General features: G+C 46.1%; 1 protein-coding gene across 1 annotated transcript in view; it reads right to left on the bottom strand.

The window, feature by feature from the left end:
* The window catches only part of Pik3ap1 (phosphoinositide-3-kinase adaptor protein 1), a 117,874-nt gene that overhangs the window by 54,711 nt on the left and 37,977 nt on the right, over positions 1–25,186 (bottom strand). The window contains exons 3-7 of the mRNA XM_057777577.1: positions 10,466–10,602; positions 5,604–5,748; positions 4,582–4,724; positions 4,334–4,466; positions 1,989–2,185 (exon numbers count right to left, since the gene is read on the bottom strand). Of these exons, the coding sequence (XP_057633560.1) occupies positions 1,989–2,185; positions 4,334–4,466; positions 4,582–4,724; positions 5,604–5,748; positions 10,466–10,602 (755 nt within the window). The remainder of the gene's footprint in view (positions 1–1,988; positions 2,186–4,333; positions 4,467–4,581; positions 4,725–5,603; positions 5,749–10,465; positions 10,603–25,186) is intronic.

Raw genomic sequence — 25,186 nt, 5'->3', positions numbered from 1 at the left:
GTTTCAACATTCGAGATGTCCCCAAAGACAGCTGCCCTCACATAAAGGGCGCTGACATCAGAAAGGCGTCCCCGTCCCTCTGCCTCCACAGGGTTTGAGACTGATTTCCCTGCAATCTCTGAACAACTGTTCCTGGCCAGACATGGTAGTGTGTCACAATCCTTACCTCAGCCTCAAACCACAGAAACCCTCCTCACCAACTGACAGAGGTCACTTTTGGCTGACAGTGTGTTATTTTCCTGGTGAGAACCCAATGAACTAAGAAACAGGTTCTTAGTGGTGGAGACTCTAGGGGTAGCATTTGGCAAATAAATAAACAAACAAATAAAACCTGACATTCCATGAGCATTATGAAGGGATAGCCTTTGATGTCAAGGCGAAAGATGCATTGGTGGAAGGTAACTTCGCTAGGAGTCAAGATGACACGAGAAATGAGAGTCAGAGCAAGATAAGAAGCCCCGACTACAGCACTGTACTAGGTCAAATCTTACCTCTACCTTTTCCAGTGTGACCCTCTAGGCACATTCACCTTGACTTTCTCCATCCTCATTTATAAGATGAAGGTCTTAGTCTCTTCAACTTGAAGGGAGTGGGGCGAAAGTTACATGAGACAGGGCATTTGCTGATGAAATGAGCCCAGTAACTTGGTTACTACCCTGAACACAGAGTGGCCTTGTCGAAATGATGAACACAAAAATGGCACGCTGTGTTCAGCACATTTGAGAGTCTGAAGTAAAGTCTTAAAGAAGGTTGTGAGTGTCTTTATGCCCATTTTATGCCAATGAGGACCCAAACAAGGATTTAAACTATTCTGATTGCTTGAAACACCTACAAATCCCCCAAAACATCGGAAGCCCTTGTATGTTCCTTGGCATCACTGCCTTGTAGATTTTCTATCAAATAGAAATAGAGCTAAGTTTCTGAAGTGATGCCAGACTCACTTCTGTCTGGAGGTAGCAAGCAAGACCACATTAGTCTGGCTGCTTATTTTGGTGGTCACAGATGAGATAGTCTTGGGTGACCCTGGTAAGCTGGAAAAGAAGGAGGAACACCCGAAGGTAGTGGAGTGAAGAACTGTTTTCTCCAAGACAATGGAGGCAATCCTGGACGAAGTAACACCAGGCATGGCACAGGATTGAACTCAGAGCAGGACTTGGAATCCGGTGACCAAGAATGAGCTGCCAAGAAAGCTGGGTGTATCCAACTGCGTTAAATTCAGATCCAAGCAGAGGCTCAGAGAGAAACTGGTTGCTGGCAGGAGATGAGGTCTCAAAGTTGGCCACTTGGATGTTTCCTCAGGGTAGAGCCTTCACCAAGGAAGGAATCAATTCTAACACAGTTTACCTGGGCCCAAATGTGAGCAAGGCAGCTAGGGACATCCACCAAGGATCCTTGGAGACAGGTGGGAAGAGGGCTCAGCATCAGCCTTGAATAGACTCATTACGTGAACGTTCCCGTCGATATTTTGGAAATGGCCTCAGTGTTTTGCATATGCTAGTTCCTTTGAGTCTAAAACAACTCTATGAACAGACCTCTTAGGATCTTTCCTTCCGCATATTAAGAAATGGGAGAAGGGGGCTGGAAAGATGACTCAATGGTTATGAGCACTTGCAGCTCCTGCAGAGGACCTGGGTTCTATTCCCAGGACCTACATGGCAGCCACGACAAGAAACAACTCCAGTTGCAGAGCATCTGATGTGCTCTTCTGGGGGCACCAGGCATGCATACAGTATGTATATATACATGCAGTAGAAATACTCATACAGAAAAATAAGACTAAATTAGAGAGGAAAGAGAGAATTTGTGACATGCCCCAAGTCTCACATGACTACCAAGTAGGTACAGGAATTTGAACTCAGGCCCACAAAAACTGCCCACGGCCAGAAAAGACACACAAGGACATGTTAGAGACAAAGACCCATCAGTGTCTTTGATGTAAAGACATCAGTACATGACCTATTGCAGGGCCTTTCTCCCCCTGACCTTACCACATACTCGTCGATGAACTGGCGCAGGTCCCTGAAGCCGTGTTTCTCGGCAATGGTGTTGGGATAGTGGCCATGTCTGTTGGCCACACTGTATGCCTGGAGAGCCCCTGGACAGGTGAGCAACAGGGCAGTGAGGTTCTTCAATCCGTACTTTGCAGCAAAATGCAACAGGGTGGGCAGCTCTTCATCCCTCTGATCTAAATAAAGGCATCAGGGAGACTTTAACTGAAGGGTAAGAGGGAAGACATAGGAAACCCTTGCTCCCAAAGGCTGTTCTTCCAGAAGACCCGGGCTTCTGGTACCCACATGGTGGCTCATAACTATCCCTAACTCCAGTCCCAGATGATCCAACACCCTATTCTGGCCTCTGAGAGCACTGCATACACATGGTGCACAGACATGCATGCAGGCAAAACAACCCATACACACAGAATAAAAATAAAGGAAAAAAATGTTCAAATAGAAAGATGTCTATCCACTTATCTCTTATTACCAATTTTGCAAATATGCCAAGAAAACAAGCAGGCTCATGCTGGGGACTTAGAGGATAAAATTTATTTTTCCTTTTCATAAAAGTTGATTTCTAGGCCCTGTCACTTTATGTGTTTATTTATTTTCTCTTCTTTTCATATATGTGTGTGAGGTACAGTGCATGTGTGTATGTGTATTTGCAAGTATGTAAGCTTCTCTAAGGGGAATGCACATGTGGGGGCTTAGGATGATGTCGAGAATCTTCACTGTCACTCTTCCACCTTATTCTTTGAAGCAGGGTCTCTCACTCAAACCCAACACAGCTAGCCTGCTTGCTCCAGATCATCTGTCTTGGCTTTCTTAGACTGGGATTACAAATGGGATCATCAGGCCCACTTGGCATTTAAGGGATTCTGAAGATCTAAACTCCTGTACTCTTGCTCGTGTGGACAGTGATTTAATCACTGAGCCACCTCTCCTGTCCTTTTAAAAATTATAAATCCTGTTTCCTGTTCACTGAAGGTCTGAAAATGCCCCCAGGTCCCCATGTTGTCAGGCTATGAGATACTCTCTCCTGGGCCTCATAAGAAGAGACTAGACTCATTTATAGCAATGAGACAAGAACATTCCATAGGAGGAGAATAAGGAGAGGCAGCGGGAAAGAGAATGGCCCCTGGAAAAGGCCTGGCAGGTAATTCTCTTCCTACTGTTACCACACTGCAGGCAAGTGGAACTCAGTCCAAAGGTAACTAGAGACTTGGGTACCACTGTGAAGTGCCACTGTGATGGGAAGGAACAGACACCATGTGCATCACTCCAGGTAACATCCCCAGGCATGCGGTGTGACTGCCCTGGCTCCTGTTGCTACCACAGTGTATGTACATAGGGCCTGCTCCTCGCTCAAGTTACAGATGTCTGCCTAAAGACCACAAAGAGCCAGCCTCTGAGGACCGACCCCTTGCTGAGCTGCCAGCCTAGTGAAAAGACCACTACAGCAGGTAAGCTGCAGGTCAGAAGGGCCAACACGCTAGAGGAGCACGCAGCAGGGGGTGGTGTAGACTCCTGGGGGATTGGAGAAGGCCTTCCTTCCAGAGAAAATGCTTCCCGAGAAGATGAAGAGAAAGCCACATGGTGTTTCCGTGAGTGGGATGGCAAGACACATATGTGAGAAGTGTATTTATCCCACGTGGGAACAGAGAACCACTAAGGGGGTTGCAGAGAGAGTGTGGCATAGAGAGAGTGTGCCATAGAGGGGGATGCAGAGAGAGTGTGGCAGAGAGAGGGATGCAGAGAGAGTGTGGCAGAGAGAGGCAAGGACAGAAGCAAGCAGCCACCCTTTGTGCTTGTTATAAGGCAAAGGAGTTTGAAGCCACCCAGAAGGTAAACGAGAACCATGCACATTTTTAGAAGGGAGAGTATGCTGTGTCATGACATTTCTGACACGTCTGTCTTCCCAGGTTAGAACGAAGCTGACAAGCTCCTATCCCCTATCCATGCAGCAGCTCTCACTCGCTGGCGACAGTGCTGGTGTGAGTGACCCCATTGGGCTGGCTGCCAGTCATATAAAAGTATGACACACACAGTTATGTACAGCACACCATACTTGATGACGGTACGTGATTATGTCATGGGCTTCTTACTCGCCATATATTCTATCATTATTTTAGGCTATATTGCTAAGTATTGAAAGCATGCCGTGTGAGGGCATGCTGGGCCAGGCCAGCAGCACCCTCACACATACAGCTAGACTTCATCCCCTGTCTTTTTGTTCACCATGGTGCTAGCAGGCAATAAGCTAACTGCCCTTCCCACGTCACACTGCCCAGGTGTGTAACAGGCCACACCATCGATGACCGAAATGGCTGTTGACCTACTTGTCATCATATCTTCTTCTTCCAGTTGGTTGATCCCGAAGAGGTGCAGTCCACTTGCAGGGATGTTGTTCTTCAGGGACTCCGTGAGCAGTTTATCAAGAGTCTCTGTGTTGTAGGGCACAATTTTAAAGGCCTGCATAAAACAGCGAAGATGGTCAGATTTCAGATTCCAGCTAGGCACTGCCCGTCAAGGTTATAGACAGAATCCCTGTGTCCAGAAGGCTCAGGTTTCCTCCCAGCAGCCTTACCTGACACATGAACTCCACAGGGTTTGCAGCACTGGACAGTAGGTTCCCAATTTCCTCCATGTCAGTATAATAGCTGATGGTGGTTTCACATACCACCAAGTCCCCAGAATAGACCTTCAGACAAACATTGCCAGAGGAAAGGTCTAAACAGAACAAAAGATACTGATAAAATGCCAGAGAGAACAGGGTCATGGGCAGCCGTGGGTCGTGTGAGTGGGAAGGCAGCTCACAGGGGCTGCAAGGAAGTGTCTGAGCTGAGCTGCAAGGGAAGTAAAGGGGGGGGATGAGCAGGCCAGCATGTGGGATCTTAAACAGAAGCATCCTTATCAGGTTGTCAACTGCATTTTTAAATGGTTTTCATCTGTTTTGCATAATTATCAGTAGTGTGTGTGTGCACGCATGTGTGCATGCATGCATGGCTGCAGATGCCTATGTAGACCAGGGCATAGGATCCTCCTGGAGACTGAGCTATTGGCAGTTGTGAAGGGTTCAATGGGATATTGGAACTGAACCACCGAGCCAGTTCTCCAGCCTGTTTTACTGAATTCCTCAGGCCTTGATAAACAACAGCAACAAAAAAAAGTTAGGGTCTAAGGTGTTTTGTATGAAGGCCCATTGTCACCAAGGGCTAGCATCCTAGCTGCTAGAGGATAGCTCTTTATTCCTCCCACCATGGACCAGTGGAATCAGCTGACTTGCTCTGTGGCTGTCTGCACTACGTGCTCTTCCTGGAGTAGGAGTCTATACCACCGGAAGAGGTTCTGAGGGGGAAGAAAAGAATTAAAAATACACCAACCACAAAGATTCGATTCACCAAAGAGGAAATGTGACGAGTCGTGAATGTGGAAAATTATTAAATCTCACTGCCAATCCAGGACGCGCAATTAAAGCAATGCACATGCTGCTTTTTGAAAAGCCAGCAATGCCTAGGGCTGGAGATGATTCAGCAGGTGAGCTTGAGAAGAGCAGTGTTTCAGAAGGCAGCAGAGCACACACTCTTGTGTCAGCATGGGGCCACTCACCTGGAGCCTTCACTGAAACCGTGTACTCATTCTCCAGCGTGCCCTCCACCCGGACGGAGGGCGAGTCCTCAGGGGAAAACTCTGCCTCTGTCGACACCTTCTCATCCAGCCTGCATCTCACGATGACGTACACGGTGGTTTCTGCCTGCAGCGGGAGACAGGATCTGGTGTCTCTCCCTGCTCTATCCCTTAGGGAGCCGGGTCAAGGGGGTCCCAGCTCCTGAAGACCCAGCCACTCTCTAGTGTGGATGGTTCTGGCCAGTAGGTTTGGACAAGAACCACAGGCTACCAACCTAGTGAAGCAACTTACGAAAAACAGACTAGACATTTATAAACTTTTACAGCAATTGGACAAAAACTCTGTCTATTCATTACACACAATTCTTTTAAAGTTAGGATTTATAGATGCTCATTTCATTTATAACATTTTTAAATGCTTTTAAAACGTATACATCTATAAAAGCAACTTAAATGGACTTACCATACAATGGGTAAAACAATGCCTCAACTAGATATCATTTGCTACCAAGTAAAAGCCCTGAACCAGAAATGGGTGACATCTTTTTGAGTTTTTGGCTGATGTGATCCCACAGATCACCCCCTAAAAACCATTACCGGCTATTGCCAATGCTATTGGTTACCCTCCACAACCTGACGCTAAGACCCTATTGCTGAAGACACCATGCACGTATGTAACCAAACACTGAGATATCTGGCTGCTGCACAACTGGAAGCCTCACCCCCACTGACTAGTATCCACAGTGATGGAAGATGCTCTATTCGCTACTAGAGGAGAAATGGAATCGTCAACCAGTATCACCCAGTCACAGACACTGCAGTCGACATCAGTGGCCTGCAAGACATACTGGTGAGACAGTGGCATAAATGTGAAGGGAGTAACCAACCACTTTTTTTAAAAAAAGTGGGTTTTAAGGCCCACTCCACGAGATGGAATCCATGGCTTACACTGTTAATGAGGTAAAGAACTGAAAACTACAGAGGTCATTGGCACTAGGGGAAAACTCACTATTATTCTGCTAAATGAACATAGCAATTAAATGGCTCTTAATGACATATTGCTATACCTATATTTTTGCAATACCAGTATATTGCTCAACCTTTATTACAGAAGCTTCTTGCAGTAGATAATAACTAACACAGAGACCCACATCTGAACATGAAGAGGGTGAGCAAGGCATTGAAGCACTCAGCCCTAAATGGGATGTTTTTATCACGCCCCCCCTTCAAGGTTCAGGGATCTACGTAAAAGAGGAGGCAGAATGAGTGTAAGAACTAGCAGTGGACAGTGCCAAGGAAACAGTGTTTTCCAGATACAGGGCTAATGCTCATATGAACTCAGAGACCATGGCAGCACACACAAGATCTGCAGACATTCAAGTCAGATCTCCCAATGTGGAGAAACACAAGTGAGCACAAAGTCCAACCATCAGCAAAAAGCTATTTACAACGATACTTGCTGTGGGATATTCCTTTACACTGTGTGAGTATATGCTGCTATGGTTAGTTTAATAAACAAGCTGACTGACCAATAGCTGAACAGGATCAAGTTAGATGGGAAAGCCAAACAGAGAATGATGGGAGAAAGAGAGGCAGAGTCAGGGGTCACCAGCCAGACGCAGAGAGAGCAGGAGATGAATGTGCCATGCTAATAAAGGTTCTGCCACATGGAAGAGTGTAAATAAGAGCTAGTTAGTAATAAGCCTGAGCTCTCTATTATCAGCTGAGCACTTATAAGTAATATAAGCCTCTGTGTGGTAATTTGGAAGTGGCTTCTGTGAGAACTTCTGTCTACAGATAGATACCTGCTGGGAAAGGGAAAATCAGTTTTCTCCAACCAAATGTAAGGAGGTATATCAACCACAATCCAGGACAGGCCTCATGCTCAGTAGTTGGCCAATACAAAATTGACTCCATGGTTTCATGTGCTTGTTTGTTTGGATGGTTTCAATGGGATTTTTTTTTTCTTTTCTTTACTTTTCGAGAGAAAGTATATGAAGTTTGATGAAAGAATCTGGGAGGAATTGAGGGAGGGGAAAGAATATGAACAAAATGTATTTATGAAAAGTTTCAAAAAATTTAAGCAGAAAAAAATTGTTTTTACAAAATCTCTATAGCATCAAATAATTGTATTTTTATTTTTTGAGACAGTGTCTCATCGTGTAGCCCTGGCTGTCCTGAACTTGCTATGTAGGCCAGACTGACCTTGAATTTAGGGGTACATCTTCCTCTGCCTCCCAAGTACTGGAATTAACAGCATATGCCACTACGCCTGGAAGGCTTTTATTTATTTTTTTCAGTCCTTCCCCAAGATATGAGAAATTCTTCTCTAGACAAGCTTTGCTATTGCATGTGACCAAGTTAGCAACACCATTGCCACCCTTGGAGCAAGTTAGTCAGCCAAACTGTGAGGTACTTCCTGCCACTGAATCAGGGTCTGCACTTAAAACAATCTAGAAGCAGGATCTCACGTAGCTTAGGCTAGCCTCATAAGCAGGATTTTATGTAGCTAAGGCTAGCCTCATAAGCAGGATTTTTATGTAGCTAAGGCTAGCCTCATAAGCAGGATCTTATGTGGCTTTGGCTAGCTTCATACTTGCTATGCAGATGGTGACCTTGAACACTGGACTCCCCATATCCACCTCCCAATTACTAGTCTGATTGATTGGCATGTGCCACAATGCCCAGTTTTTCATGTGGTGCTGGGAATCAAACCCAGGGTTTCATGCCTGCTAGGCAAGCACTCTATCACCTGTGCCGCATCCCCGGCCCCAGAGTCTACATTTCGGCCAGACGCTCAGCTAACTGTAAGAGCCCACACTGAGCCTCACAAAGCAGCCCTCATCCAAATTCCCAAATCCAAATATGTTCTGACCTGACACCGCAAGGGGAAAGTTCCACACTTGGTTAACATGTCCAAAACCCAAATGCAAGGGCAATAACATGTTGTATAAAACTATGGTCAGGCTATGTATAACATGTATATGAAACAAAAACACACTTTGTTCTAAAACATATCCTGTCAAACATATGCAAATAATCCAGCATCTCTATAACCCCCCAAATTCAAAATCTGAGACACTTCAGGTCCTTAGCCTTTTGAGTAAGGGATACTCAACTTGTCCGTGGACTTGGCAATGGCCACTTTAGACAAAACCAGTAGGGCTGGGCCCTCCCCCAAACCAGAAAGGTGAGAAGAGATTTCTGGTCAGAGTTAGTCCTCAATCATTCATTCCAGGACTATGATATAGTTGTCATGGCAACCCTTTTACAAGGGCTGCAGAAGGGTGTTCCAGGCTTGGGCTTTGTAAGAAGGGAAGGTGTGTGGTCCAGATTGCTAAGGCTGCTATAACCAAACACACACTCTGTGACTGTCAGCATTCTGGCTACACACCTGGTCCTGCACCTTGTCTCAGTAAGATGAGGAGCCTAAAAGAATGTGTGTCAGTCCTGTTGGCAGTCACGACCCACCCCCAGCCCAGGCACCCCTGGCCCGTAGACCTAGAGGAGGCAATGAGGCTGATCTGGGTGAGAGGGCACCTGAGGGAAGCAGGAAGAAGAGCAAGCGGGATGAAGCACACAGAGGCCCCACACAGCCTTACCACTGCACCTGCCATCTGACCACACAATCGTGGGAAGTATAGCACTGGGAGAGGGAGCCTGAAATGTCCGCTGAGCCTAGCGCGAAGGGGAAGAGTGCAGCCCTCTGAGTTTAAAGAACAGGGAGTGGCCAGGCGTGGTCCCAGCACTGGGGAGAATGAGACAAGAGGATCACAAGTTAAGGTCAACCTGGGCTAGGTAGAAAAACTGTCTCAAAGTCTCCCAAATAAAAATAAAAAATGAAGATTAGAGAATGGTGGGGACCAGGCTAGAGGATGCATGTCCCATGCATTAAAAAAAAAAAAAGGGCACAGAGCACCCCCACCAGTTATCTCAAGCCTAAAACCACAGTTTCTGACTCACAAGAAGCTAAGGAACACCAATTTTTATGCCTAATTTTTAAAACACTCTGAAGTTCAAACCAAACATGTCTATGGGTCAAACCCAGCCTGAAAAATACTGGCAACTCCTGTGCAGGGACCCCTTGCACGGCATCTGTGGTCTCTGCTACAGAGAAGGTCACACCTCACCCTTCCCATTGCCAAAGTTCTTGTGCCCTGCAGTCCTGGGAAGCCACAGAGGCAAGCGCAGCAAACAGCACGCATCCATGAAGAAAGCTTTGCTGCTCTAACCTATTCAAAATGCCCCACATTTTAAATCAGGGAAGGAAAGAATGCTGAAAATGATCAAATCTTATAATAGGATTTAAAGGACTGTCATGAAGTCTCACATACAGCTCACTTGTGAATATATGACCACCCTAACATGCTAGCCACATAGGACTTAGATATTTGGCCAATCTTTTTAGCAAGCAATACTGGCCAGCAAGTGTCAGCCATCAAACCTTAAAGCCCTCCCAGAGGCCAGGAAGGAATCAGCTAATGAAGAAGCAGGTTGCTAGATTATGCCGCTTCTTCTTAGTGCTGGGCCAGCAGGAAGAGACCAGGCCTCTAACTCTGGAGTCTCTAACAATGTTCATGCCTGCTGGTGTCCTGTCTGCCCTATGTTACACATTCATGAACCAGAATTCTTGCGTTGGTGATACATACACTCCCAGGTGTAATCTCTGACTTAAAGGAGTTATTCACGTCCAAGGCCCTGGTGATGTGGGCCTCAAGGGACGGTTTTGGTTATAATAAGATGCATCACGATATCCCCAGACCCTTTACTGCAACAAAGGTACTGACTTGCAAAGTCAACGCTCTGATGGGGATCTACCAGCCCCCCCCCCCCCGGATGCCTACCCCACAGCGAATGCGGTCCGGCTGCACCACCATCAGGTTCCCAGGCGACGTCTCCAGAGGCAGGCTTGTCTGCTTTGAGAGAGGAAGGGCTCTCTCGTCCTCGGGCTCCGTGTCAGTTACTGAGTCACAGCCAGAATCTGTGGAATACAGGACATGACTGAATGGGAGCAGGAGAAGGAGAACTGGCAGGCATGCTTCACCCCCAAAGCCCCACACAGAGCGGCTGTGAGTGTCACACAAACCCAAACTGAAGGGAGTGGCTCACTGAGTCACAAAAGAGGACCCAATGGGGAAGAATCAACCACTCTGTAGGACAGAGACCAGAATGATAGCAAGGGGACAACATCAGGGGCTAAGGCCACAAAGTTTAAAGCACGCAAGTCTAGGTTCAACCAACAGGCTTCTGGAAGCCTCACCTCAGGATTCCCTGCAGGGCTCAAAGGTGGTGAGGAAAATGGAGTCAGGAAGGAACTGCCTACTTTATAAGAGAACAAGAAACTTCAGAAAGTGACAGGAACTCGTGTTCCACCTACCCAACATAGCTCTTCTGTGAGCAGCAGTGAGAAGGGATCGTTTTCAACCACTGGGTTCCAGATCAGTGCCATGGCCAAACACGTGCTGGCCGGGTCAGGGATGGAGACAGGGATGCTGTTTTACTGCCAACTCGCCACTACATAGAACCACCTGATTAGTTAGCTCTGACTGGAATTATCCAGGCCAGCTTGGTCTGCGGACCTGTCTGTGGTGGTGGTGGGGGCTGTTTGACTGCCAATTGACGTAGGAAGAACCAGCCATTGTGGTGGCACCGTTCACTAGGCAGAGTCCAGATTCTTACACAGGAGAGGAGAAAGCTGGATGAGGGGAAGCAGGAAGCAGGAAGCATGAATCCAAATGTTTCTCTCTGCTCTTGACTGTGGATGCGACGTGATATGACTAACTGCTTGAGTTCCTACCTTGGCTTCCCCTTCGATGGTGGTCTGTAACCTGGAATAGTACACCAAACAATCTCTTCTTTCCTAATCTGCCTTAGGTCTGGGTGTTTACTCGCAGTACCAGAAATGAAGCCAGCACACAGACTCTGATGAGGCAGGCAGGGGTGTGCAGATGTGACGAGCATGGCAAAGATAATGAGACAATGGTGAGAACATGTAAGACCTCTTCAGCAGGGCTCCTAAGCAGCATTTGGTGATTGACAGGCCTCCTTGAGGTTATACCCAAGACTGCATGTATGCCTACATACAGATGATAAACCCACACATGAAAAAAATGAGTCACCTCCATGTTATCAGGAAATGAAAATCAAAGTAACAATGACATACCATGACACATCTATTAGGATGGTCAAAACCTAAATATAGATGACACCAAATGTCTTCAAGGACTTGCAACATCAGGCTCCCTCTACTAGTGGGAAAGCAAACACAGTATAGCTGCTTCAGACGGCACTTTGGCAATTTCTTACCAGATTAAACACACTTACAATCATTCTCTTTGGTATTTCCCCCAAAGCCTGAGAACCTGAACACAGATGTTTATAACAGTTTTCTCCATTGCTGCCAGAAGCTGGGAGCGACCAAGACATCTTCAAGTAGCTGAACTGATACATGAACAATAGCACAAGCAAGCCATCATGGAATACAGCCCTGGACAGAAATGAGCCGGTAGGAGAACTGAAAATGGCTAGCTTTTGTCAACTTGACACAAACTAGGGTCATCTAGGAGGAGGGAACCCCCAACTGAGAAAATGTTTCCATCAGACAGGGCCCCTTAGCAAGTTTGTGGGGGTATCTTCTTCATTGATGATTGAAGTGGGAAGGCCCAACCCACTGTGGGTGGGGTCACCCCAGTGCAACATAGTCCTAGGTGGTATAAGAAAGCAAACTGAGCAAGCCAAGACCAGCAAGCCAGGGAGCTTATCTTCCTTATCTCTGCTGCTTTGGTGCTTGCCTCCAGGTTTCTGCTTCTTCAGTGAACTGTAAGCCAAAATAAATTCCTCTTTGGTCCTAGTGTTTATCACAGTAATAGAAAGCAAAGGAGGATACTGAGCGAAAGAAGATTATAGACTGTGTGGCTTCTACTATATGACATTCAGAAAAGGACAAAACTATAGGAAGAAAAGGAAATCCATGGTAGCCAGGTCTTGGGAAGAGGGAGGAATAACCAGTTGGACAGCATAGATTTGTTTCTTTTCCTTTTTTTTTTTTAGGGTAGTAAATGTATTTTGCATGAAACGTCATCAAACATTTGTCCAAATCCACTAACTAGACAACACCAAGGGTCCACTGCAATGGTCAGTGGAGTCAGTGGACTCGTGACACTGGATGTATAAGCTCCTCTGCTGAAACCTATGTAACATCATGGTGTTGGTTAATAGTGTTGGACGCTGCATGTAAGTAGAAAACCTGCAAAGTTTCCACTTGATTTTTGCTGGAAACCTAGAACTATTCTCAAAAGCATTCTTCTAAAACTAATTAAAACAGAAAAAAAAAAGTCAATCACCACAAAATAAAGGAAATGTTTGGTAAGAAGATGAGTCAGCAGGTAGTCCTGGAAAATAAGGAGGGAGGGATAGGGTGCTATGAAACTCTTCCTAATTCACAAAAGTCCCAGATGGAATTAAGGTGAATTACAGATTGAAATGCAAAATAAAAATAAAATGAATTTTAAAAATCAGAATATGGAAATAGAGGATTGGGAAAAGATTTGTTTAACAACTGAAAAAATTGCCATCTCAGTGAGCAAGAGATTTGACAAGATGAATTAAACATTTTAGTAAACAAACAAAGATGGAAAAAAAACGTGGCATATCCACAAAATAAAATAATTCAGTAATGAAAAGGGATGAGTGATCGATATGCATCATGGCAGGGATGAACCTTGAAGACGGTGTGCTAAGTGAAAGAAGTCAGGCGCAAACGGCCACATACATCTCGTGAGTCCAAATACCTGTGTCCGGGATGGACAAATCTGTAGAGGCAGATGAAAGCAGGTTAGCTCTTGCTTCACCCTGAAGAGTTTGGGGTGATTGCATGGAAGTAACCAAAGGATATAGAAGTTTTCTGAGGTGATGAAAATATTCTAAGACCATATGGAGACAATGCATAATCCGTGAATGAAGCAAAGACTGTTGAGCTGAACTTTTATTATTATTGATTTTTATTGAGCTCTATATTTTTTTCTGCTCTCCTCCCTGCCTTTCCCCACCCCTTAAACCCTCTCCCAAGGTCCCCATGCTCCCAATTTACTCAGGAGATCTTGTCTTTTTCTACTTCCCATGTAGATTAGATCCATGTAGATTAGATCTTAGAGGCCTCGTTGTTGTCGAGGTTCTCTGAGATTGTGGTTTGTAGGCTGGTTTTCTTTGCTTTATGTTTAAAAACTACCTATGAGTGAGTACATGTGATAATTGTCTTTCGGGGTCTGGGGTACCTCACTCAACATGATGTTTTCTAGCTCCATCCATGTGTCTGCAAATTTCAAGATGTTGATATTTTTTTCTGCTGTGTAGTACTCCATTGTGTAAATGTACCACATTTTCCTTATCCATTCTTCAGTCAAGGGGCATTTCGGCTATGACAAACAATGCTGCTATGAACATAGTTGAGCACATGTCCTGTGGCATGATTAAACATCCTTTGGATATATACCCAAAAGTGGTATCACTGGATCTTGAGAAAGGTTGTTTCCTAATTTTCTGAGAAATCGCCACACTGACATCCAAAGGGATTGTACCAGCTTGCACTCCCAGCAGCAATGCAGGAGTGTTCCCTTTACCCCACAACCTCTCCAGCATAAGTTGTCATCAGTGTCTTGGAGGAAAAAATGAGCAGACAAGGTAAGAACACATACAACACCACAAAGAGCAACATGACACCATTAAAATCTAGAGACCCTACAACAGCAAGACTTGAACAACAAAATATAGATGAAGAAGAAAATGACCTAAAAAATAACTTCAGAAGAATGTTTGAGACTCTTAAAGAGGAAATGAGAAATTCCCTCAAAGAAACAGAGGAAAAGACACACAAAAAATTGGAGCTGATCTCTTTGAAGAGGGGGTCATGCACCATGTGAATTATTTCTTATAACAACTGTTATCCAAAATCCTGAGAAATCATAAACTGTTTAAATTTCAAAGTAATTGTGACAAGAGGGTGATCTCCTATATGAAGAGGACATAGAAATCTCCTTGCAAACATCTCACACTCAATAAATGACAAAATAGAAATATAAAACTCCTCCCCACTCAGAAAGCACAGTGTCACTCATTCTGATCAGCCAATGGGAGACACTGAAAAACAACCTGTGTTGCTGTTTCTCTTTTCCAAACTAAGACTTACTGGGTGACAGAGTCCCTCACTCGGTGACAGGCCCAGATCGAGCAGAAGAGAAAAGCACTGAAATGCACAAACACTTGGGCACGTAATTCTGCTTCCAGGGCCTCTCTTTGGGAGGAAGATAAATGTCCCGAGCATAAAAATATTAAAACAAGATGTCTTTGTTTCAGGGACAAAACAAAAAACAGTATGAACATTAAAAACGTTATTTTGGCTGGGCATGGTGCTGTACACCTTTAATCTCAGAATGCAGGAAGCAGGACAAGAGCATCTCTGTGAGCTCCAGACAAGTCTGGCCTATGTATTGAGCTCCAGGTGGGCCAGAGCTGTACAGGAACAGCCTGTTCTCAAAACAAACAAAACCCACATTATTTTCAGAGTTTCGAGAAGCATATCAAGGACACATACAGGATTTCAATTTTACTCAATTCTCTTCAAAGGTCAGAAGAAAATCTATGTGATTTTTTTTCCTTCCTTCCTCCTCCCCTCCCTCCTTCCTTCCTTGCCTGTGTTTTTATATTTTCCATGGTGAGAAAGTCCCGCTTTGATTATGAGTTCAGGTGATGAATCTCCTGGCTCATTATCCTGCCATTGAGGCCATGGGGACCCAATGAGACTGACCCCAAGGGTCAACCCTCAGCTCAGCTGGGCTATGTAAACACTTCCTCTCAACAGGTCCCTCGATGCCGCTTTAGAGAACTGGCAGCACCAGCAGAGTGGTTTCGGGAAGTCAGGCAGATGCCATTCAGTCTACCATGCTGCTGCTGCTGGCGACTGACAAGCCATCAAGGTTCCTGTCCGAGGACACCACAGAAGAGAAGCTGCGTTGATGGGGCCACTTCAGCAGATTCAAAGCTTCCAGCCACACAAAGCCAACTCCAACGCAAACACCACCTGAAGCCACCCCATCAGTGCAATGATTCCAAGCTTCCCTTTTTTATTTAATTTTAGTTATGTACATTGGTGTTCTGCCTGTGTGTGTGTGTGTCTGTGTGTGTGTGTCTGTGTGAGGGTGTCAGGTCCCTTGGAACTGGAATTACTGACAGTTGTGAACCATCATGTGGATGCTGGGAAATGAACCCAGGTCCTCTGGAAGAGCAGCCAGTGCTCTTAACCACTGAGCATCTCTCTACGTTCAAGCTTCCTTTCTTTAACAAGGAGATCTCTCTTCCATCCCTACCTGTTTCTGAAGACAATGCAGCCACTTCTGCCTGAGCCAAATGTTAAAGGCCCAAGTGAAGACACTGGAAACCCAACACCCACGACCAGGGTAGAGCACTCTTAAGATACCAGTAGACTGTTACTGAAAATGTATGAGCATTGGCTCAGCTTTCAGGAAGTCACATTTGGAAACTGTAGAAGATTCTGCACAGCCTGTTTCCCCAAATCTCATCTGTAGGGGACACATGTGACAACTACTTATACTCAGGAAACAATTGGCCTCTTTTCTCTTATTCAACAAGGATTGCAGACAGCATGTTTCACCCTCTGCCTTGCTGCCAGGAAGTTCATGGGCAAACTGACTTGATCCTTAAGCACTTCCTTACTCTTTATTGGGAAGTTTTGCTGTTTTGTTTTGTTTTCCTGGGATCTTTGTGGAGGCAAAATCTGTCTGTGTGTAGACCAAGACAGCTTCAAATTCACAATCCTTCTGTCTCAGCCTCCTGAGTGATGGCTTACAGGCATGCAGCATACACATGCCTTGCCTCTTTTACTCCGTCGTCCAGGTCCTTGGTCTCATCTCTTTCTTCTCCATGTTGTGTTGAATTTTGGAGGCTACCTCGAATACTCTTTGATGCCATTCAGTGTGGGAATCCCTATTCTCTGACAAATTCTCAGCTCTATTCCTTGTGTGAACTTGCGCTTGAGCTGCTCATTCTGATGAAAATGCCTTTGAAACGGGACAGGAGCACACTGGGGTGCACTTCGTCATGCTATAATTTGGTCCTACCGCGGGATTTCGGGAGTGTTTGGGTGTGCACCTGCTCCATGGCTAGATACTGCCATGCTGGGTTAAGGCAGACACAAGAGTTCTCTGCACACGGCTTGCAGTAGAGACAGGAAAAGGGAGACCCAGGACTTCTGGTGCTATCAGTCCCACAACAGCCTCGGCAAGAAGCTGGCTTCTGCGCCACATTCACAAGGGTCCTGCCCAACAAACTACATCATTTTTGGCCAAACGAATCTAATTGACTCAGCTTTTATGTTTTATAACGTGTGCATTTGCTTTGCTTTCAGAAGCGAGAAGGAGTAAGAAGCACAGTGTATAGACTGCATCGACACAAGCAATCCTTCCACGTGGAAAATTCACGGCACTGCTTTTCTTCCTTCAAGAGGGAATCTATTTATTATAGACTTTGGGTAGACTATGATTTTTCAACATAATTAGCATACCATGCAGTCAGACCCACAACTAAACCACACTCAGCAGCTCACCCAAGGCAAGAGGGCTGCTGACATATTCACATGGTTACTAATCCTGGTAACAATGAAAGAGACTACTCCCTAGTCTCCAGGTATCCTTCCCACAATCCTGTGAGAGGGAAATCAGCACCACAGTCTCATTTTAAAGACAAGCATCCCATGCCTGGAAGGGATTTGAAATAGCACAGCTGAGGCAGAGCAGGACGCAGGGGCCAGGGGCTCTGTACTTCCTTCCCTGTGGGCAGTAGAAGACAGTGTTACACGCTCTTCCTGGGCTGGGTTGTAACTGCGCAGCTCGTGAGACGTGACTTGCACCTCCACTATCTTGGAGGCCTGGTGCTACTGTGGGCGCTGCTGTTTGCAGGGCTGTGACCTCCTGCAGGGTGGAGGGCTCATTCCACAGGCAAGGGTAACCTCAAGAGGCACTTAATACCAGCTGGACCAACTAATGACCTCCATGTGCACGTGGCCTCTGCCCACAGCTGTGCTCTCTCTTCTGTTATGTTTTCCTACCACAGCTCTGATGGCCTGTTTCACTGAACTCCTGCGGCTTTTCAGTCTCCACAGCAGAAGGCAAAGAAGAACAGTGCCTGCTAATCTCAGAAGGTCTTTCTCAGACTAGGAAAGCTACCCCTTGGGGAAGTATAAATAAATATTGTTCTCAAATCCAACCACAAATGCCACTGTTGTACATTTATGCTATGCCAAGAGCATACTATAATATAAGTTATATTATAAAATATAATATAGATTATATTATAAAAATATAATGTAGCTTATTTCATTTAGCCATAGCTGGGAGATTGGTGTGATTCTGTCCATTTTACAGATAAACATAGTAAACTGTCCAAGTCACACAGTGAATGCTATGTAGAAGTGTAACCCTAGCTCCATACTCTACCATCCGTCCATCTTCCAGGGATCAACGCACTGCAAGCCTTGCACTCTGGCAGGGCAGTGTGATTCTAAGCATACAGCTAATGCTGTAGACACTGGCCTACATATGCTAAAAGCAGGGCTGGTGGGGTGGCTCATTAACACACTGGGACCCATCAGATGAAAGGGAGAGAACTGAGTGCCACAGATCGTCTCTGCCCTCTTCAGGCGCTGCATTCGCACAGTGTGTAGACACACATTTAGGCAACAATAGACTAATACGAACAAATAAAATCTAAAGCAAGGAAAAAGGAGAAAGCCACTTCAACGTGGCAAGAGGACCCTTTAATACGCCTCTGACACGCTTAGCTCCCTCTGCACCATGAAGGGAGCCAGTTCATAAGCTCACAGCCTTCCCATGCTTCCAAATGAAGAATTTAATACTGATCTTTGGGTTTATTGTCACATTATTTTTAGTTAACATCTCTCTAAATTCACAAAACACTAGCTCTTCTTTCATCTACAGTAGCAAAGTTTACTTTAAGATAAACTTACTCGGATTATAAACATGAATTGTCTTAAGAAAATATTAAGTACAATGAGCACATTTAGAGGTAGGTAGAGTTGGGGCAATTCACACAATCTTGTGACTGTAATTAACGTCCCTGGATTTTATGCTCCAAATTGGTTTAAATGACAAATACTATGGTACACATATTTCACCAAAACAATACACCCAATACACTGAATTGCATACAGTAAAGAGTTCACTGGATGTTCTGTGTATTACATCTTAATAAAATTCTTTCTTAAACAACAGGACTATGGCACAAAAATAAGCCAAAATTCCCATAATTGATTGGCAGATTACTGAGAGGTCAAAGGAAGATGTAGTATGCTGAGATTCTTCCATTTTGTTAATATCTATTTATTTAGGGTTTTCCTATGCTATGTAACCCAGGCTGGCCGCAAGTTCAATTCCTCCTGCTTCAGCTTCCCGAATGCCAGGATTATAGAGAAACTGGAACTATTGAAAAGTTGAAATGAGGTAAACTCAAGGTGTAAGGGCCAAGGGAAGGCCTAGAGCATGCGCACACTGAATTGTTCTAAGTTCTGGATGATGGGGAAAAAGAAAGTTATCAGAGAAGGAAGCCAAATACTGACCTTCAGCAGAATTTGGTTTTTCTGTCAACCTAGTCAAAACAGGAACAAACAGAAGTGGGTCAGAGGCCAGGCTGAGCACGTGCTTCTGTGAGCTGGAAAGGGGTCGGGGCCAAGCTGAACATGTGTGTCTGTGTGGTGGGAAGGGGTCGGGGCCAGGCTGAACATGTGTTTCTGTGAGCTGGAAAGGGGTCGGGGCCAGGCTGAACATGTGTGTCTGTGTGGTGGGAAGGGGTCGGGGCCAGGCTGAACACGTGTGTCTGTATGGTGGGAAGGCGTCGGGGCCAGTCTAAACACACGTGTCTGTGTGGTGGGAAGGGGTCAGGGCCAGGCTGCACATGTGTGTCTGTGAGCTGGAAAAGGCAAGAGAGGCTTATCAGTCTGTGTCTAAGACTTCAAATGTGGCTGACAAAATGCATGAGGGAGCCAAAGATTTCTTGCAAGAATGGAGAAACCAAGCAATTCGGGGGAGAGTGGGCTGTTTAGGAACAAGACTGCCTTTCCTCTTCATTTACATGCAAGGTGCAGGACATCAGCTCATGGGCATAGTTCTGGATCCCAAACATAGAATTGCCCTACTTCAGAGGAGCTTACAGAGGGTTTTCCACTCAGGCTAAAACCCGTCAGCTGTTCGTTACTCATGCTCATCTGTCCTACCTACGTGACAATGACTAAGTCATGAAACAGCTATTTCTCAAAGTCCTGAAGAAAATGTTTCAAAATCTGAGTTTGCTACCCAGTTTCTTAAGTATGCAGCAGGTGTCCACTGAACATGCATGGCATGTTCTAGCACCGGCCTGGGTCCCACGGAGAACGCCAGGGCTGAGAACGCCTTCGTTGTCTTAGCCCTGGAGGAGCTAAGTTGAGTGGGAAGATGAGGCTCACGTGAGAAATGCTGAGCATGGTGTGATGCTGGATTATCAAGCACTGATCTGCACAGTGAGACTGCAAATATAACCGAATTAGGTGAGCTAATGTCCCAGACTGCTCAGAGATGGGTGGCCACATGACAAATACAACCAAAGTTTAAAGAAGCTTCAATAAAATGAAGAAAGCATCAGTTAACAGAGACATGTTTGGTTAGCTTTAGTCGGAGAGTTCCAGGAGACTGAGCTGATCCTTCTGAGAAAAGATAGAGCATTTCCCAATGAAGTCAATAAAATAGTTCATAACTCCTATTTCACGGATGGAGTCTCACTGCTTACCAGTGATTATTCAAAGCCTGTGCCACATCCACCAAGACATATAAGGGCAAGAAATGTGTGTCCTCGCTAGCACTGGACCTCCATCTACAAGGACAGGAAGGACTGTCCTGGCAGACGTGAGATGTGATGGAGGCAGCAAGAGACGTGCCGCTGCCCCAGGAAGCAGTGTGAGGCACCTTCCACGTGGAAGGCTGTGTGGGAAAGGAAACCTGAGTTCCCAGAAAGCCACGGACAAGGGTTTGTCTCTGTACTGAAGACTTATTGCCAGAGGTATTCAAGGTGCAACTTTATTTTGCCAAAAAAGATAAAAACTCAGCCAGGTGGTGGTGGCACAAGCCTTTAATTCCAGCACTCAAGAGACAGAGGCAGGTGGATCTCTGTGAGTTTGAGGCCAGCCTGGACTACAAGAGCTAGTTCAAAAAAAAGTTAAGAACTTCCTTTTGCTTTATTTTTATTTTTTTAGTTTGTTTGGTTGCTTTTATTGTTTGGGTTCTCTAAAACAGGGTCTCATTATGTAGCTTCGCTGACCTGGAACTCAAAGAGATCCTCTTGCCTCTGCCTCTTGAATGCTGTCTTCGCTTAGTTTCTAAATAACTCCAGACGCTTGCAGTCTGGTCAGAACTGAGAAGGGGGGTGGCTGACCACCCCATCACAGCCTGCAAGCTTTGTCTTCAAATGCATGAAACAGCACAAAGCGGTGGCCAACAGTGTTCCAAGCCAACATCCTGCCCTATCTGCTTCCAGGAACAAATAAAGATGCTATAATTAGCTGATGTCTGAAAAACTACACCACAAGCATGGTCTGTTACATGCTTAGAAATGATTCTTGACTGGGCTATAAACATGTCTCCTGTGTACACCACTTGCATCTTGTTTATATTTGGTAGTAGCTTTAAATGTAGCATCATGGCCACTGGGTCCTTGGGAAGCACCAAAGAAGACCTCGAGCCTGGCTCTGACTCCCAGTCCAAAATGGATAGACTCAAATGAGGCTGTTCACTACCGCTCGCTGGGGCAGGAGGAGACTGGCGCCAATCGTGGGACTTCAAGGCCGAGTTTCGGTCTGCTCCCCACAGTTTCCTGGCAAGCACTGCGATGCCTCCCCATTCTCGTCACCACCCACAGAGCTTTCTTAGCCCCCGCTCACCCACTTTGGTTAATGAATGTTGAATTTCCCATCCAACTAACCCCTTTCACTTACAGAACTCCCAAAAAGAGTAACAGTGTGCACAGCTGGCTAAGTGACCAGCTACTTCCAGTCACCAGCGGTCACCACACTGTTGACCACCACACAGATTCTTACCACTAAATACGGTTCTGGGATTAAAGTTGGGCAAGGGAAGAGGCGAGGACTGTGTATTGGTGTTAATAACTATGGTGATATCATTCATGGTATTCTTCCTCTTCATCACCCCTCCCATCCTCATGATGCCAAAAAGTACAGCGTAGAATCCTAAGGACACATTCTCAACTCCAACTTTAAATACACTTATGGAGCTGCGCTAGCTCCCTGGAAGCAAGTAGAAAGAAGAGGAGGAGAGGAAGAGAGGAAGGGAGGAAAGGGGAGACCCAGTCTTCCTCCAGTCTCTAGGTCCGCAGTGTTACTGACTCGGAACCTGGCTGACTCACCTCTCGTATCCAGCCTGCTTTGCCATCTGGGTGCTGTGCACCAGCTGCAGATTCCCGAGACTGTCTGGCTGCACAACACATCTGGATTTGCAGAACTAGACAAAAAGTTCTGGGTAGAATCCAAGTCTCTTTCAGGTCACACTGGCAAGTAACCAGTTTTGTTTTGGTTTTTTTGTTTTGTCTTTCCTATACTTACCGGGTAGTCCATTTGGTCCTCTTCAAGATAGTTAGGGTTCAGAATCAGGGGATCGGACAGGTGGAGAGGGAACCTCGGGTCCCTGTGGCCTTTACACAGATGTGCCCCCAAATAATCAGTCTACATAAACTGTGCAAAGTAATAGCTTCACATTTTTGGTTTGTTTCTTCAAGCGAAGAATGACAGCTCTTCTCTTCTCTACCCCGCCCTACCTGCCTTCAGCTTGAACAAAAATAGCACCACCGCGGAGGCTACCATGACAACCAGAGGGTATGCTCACCCTGTCCACTGAGGAAAGATCTACCTACTACTCTCCCGGTCCTCAGCCCGACGGAGTTGGAGCCAGGGTCCTCCAATCTCCCAAGTTCAGCCCTCAGGAAGCATTCCTGAGTAGTAGGGTCGAGTTGCTCCCTCCTCATCCAAGAGTTAAGGTTTATCCAGAATTCTCTCCCTACCCAGTGCCTATGAACTTTTATATTTATTCTTTTCCATGTCCTTAGGCACCTGAGACAGAGGTGACCATTTCTACTTAGCAGATGAAGCAAGGGAGGCAGGGGCATGAGGTTCTGCCTGGCCCTGGGTCACGAGCTGTTGGTGTGACCGTGGGGTGACACTCAGAAGTCAGGGCTCCCAGCTACAGGCCCCGTAGACACAAAGGCAGGAGGCAAGGCACAGGCAGCTACTCAGAAATGTAACCCCAACAGTGCAGCAGATTGAGGGAGCTGATCCTGAGCCACAGGCTGCTGTGCCCTGGTGCGAGTCTGGGTAGGGGGAAGGGGAGAAATCGGCTTCCCCTTCCTAAACAAACAGGTTAATAAGCACCCGTTTCTGTCCCAGACTTGGCATCTCTCAGGTTGCTTCCATCAGTCACAGACAACCCCAAAGAGCCAAGGAAAGGTTCCACTGCCCTTAACTAAGATCCTCGCCAAGGTCCGAAAGAGGAAGCACCCCGGTGACCAGCCCTGGGAGGAAGCCCCTCCACAGAGGCAAGGGCTGGAGGCCCTCGGGCCCCTGTTTCATTGTTCAGGAAACCCCAGTGTTGCTCACAAAGCTGGAGGCGCCACAGGCGCCCCCAGCCCCCAACCCCCACCCTAGAGGCTTCCTCTTTCTTCATCTGTTTCCGACACTTATAAATGTGCTTCCTCTCTCTATGTAAATTTGGCTCAAAAGGCACAACGAAGGCTTGTAATGAGGCCATTAATAACTGGTCTTTTAACAGGCTCTTCTTGGCTTCCTGGTATAAGAATCAATTCTAATCTAAACAAACAGTGATGTCGGGTGTAAGGACGGACAAATGGGCTTTGTTTGGAGCAGGCTGTGTGGTTTATTAGTTTCACCCCAGCCAAGTGAAGGCCAAAGGCAAGCCTTGATAATAAAATAAAGCTTAGACACTCGAGATTAAAATCCTTTTGCACCTCCACGACCCAATGGAGAAACTTCCGGAAAGTGGCAGGCAACATTTACTCCCCGCCTCCGCTGACCCCTAGCATTCAGCTGCTGAAGTCGGAGGACTGGTTGGCAGCTTTCACTTTCCGTTTCTAAGGAGAGCTTTTCCATCGTTCCTTCTTGTCTGAAAAGCTGGTTTCGCTTAGTAACATGGTCAAGGTGAAGTGTGATGTTTCTTGGTAACGGGATTAAAGAAACACAAATTGCGACAGCCTTCAAATTCTGCTTTAAGGGCTGGTGAGACACTTGCCTGATAAAGGGGCTTAGCTCTACCTGAGCGCCTGAGTTCAATCCCTAGGACCCACACAGTAGTAGAGAAATGACTTCCGGGAGTTGGACTGACATATGCACATGGTACCACATGACCCTCCACCCCCACCCTAACCCCCCCCCATGTGTGTGTGCGCACACACAACAACAACAACAATAACAACTAAAAATTTTCAAACTTTCAAGTTAAAAACTGCAACTCCTTTAACCCAAGATCTGTTAGCTGTCCCCTACATAAAACCTGGGCTATTGAGACCAAGGTTCTAAGGACTTACTGTTTCCCCAAGCACACACGGTTACCAAGGGACTCGGGAAAAGTCATCCGCCTATGCCACAGAAGCCTGGACTCAAGTCCTACCTGTCATTTACGAGCTGAATTTTCCTAAGCTCCAGCTTTTTCTCTTTTGGAGACTTTTTATGGCCGCCTGGCCCACCTCAAGGCTTCTACAGATGAAGTGATAAAAATCCAGGAGCTCTGAGAAACCTGGAAAGTGCTTGACCAAGTTAAAGCAATTAGTGCTGTTTATCTGGTGTTCAAAATGCTCTTCTTTGAGAGTAGATTCCCTGGCATTCATTCGTCTTCATGTCCCCGGAGCCGAGAATATAGTGAGAAATCAATAAATGCTTCTTGCATGAATGGATGAATCGATGGATGAGATAAGACGAGCCATCTAGATTACTAGCAGGGAAACCACCACCTCCACCTAGGGGAGGGTGACTGCAGGGCCAGGAGGCCCTGAGGCTTTAAAGACAGAACATGGAGAGAAATAGGAAACTATTTGGTCCCCTAATTTACGCCAGCAGGTTGAGCCAAGAAGCCCTGAAAACTTGGCATGGTACTGTAGGGTAGGTCAGGTCTTGTAAGAAGCAAAGGCTGCCTGGAACAGAAAAGGGGGAAGGAGGCAAGGAGAACCTTGAGCCCGAGTCCAAATGAAGGAGATGGGAAAGCAAGGCTGGTGTGGCGCGCTCGGCCACTGCCCTGAAGAAAGCTCTGCAAGCCTATCACGACAGCTCAGACCAGCACTGGCCGCGGGAGATGCTGTATCTTCTGGGAAGGGGCCTGCTACAGCATGTACCCTGCCATGGTCAGTCACTGGATAAAAGGGGCCAGCCAGCCTTTGGTCAAATGCCATGATAGGTGTGGAGTGAGGTTCTGGGTCCTCGGACAGTTCCACTG

The sequence above is a fragment of the Chionomys nivalis genome, chromosome 8 (genome assembly GCF_950005125.1).
Source record: "Chionomys nivalis chromosome 8, mChiNiv1.1, whole genome shotgun sequence".
Taxonomy (NCBI): Eukaryota; Metazoa; Chordata; class Mammalia; order Rodentia; family Cricetidae; genus Chionomys; species Chionomys nivalis.
This window is presented reverse-complemented; position numbering and strand designations above follow the sequence as displayed.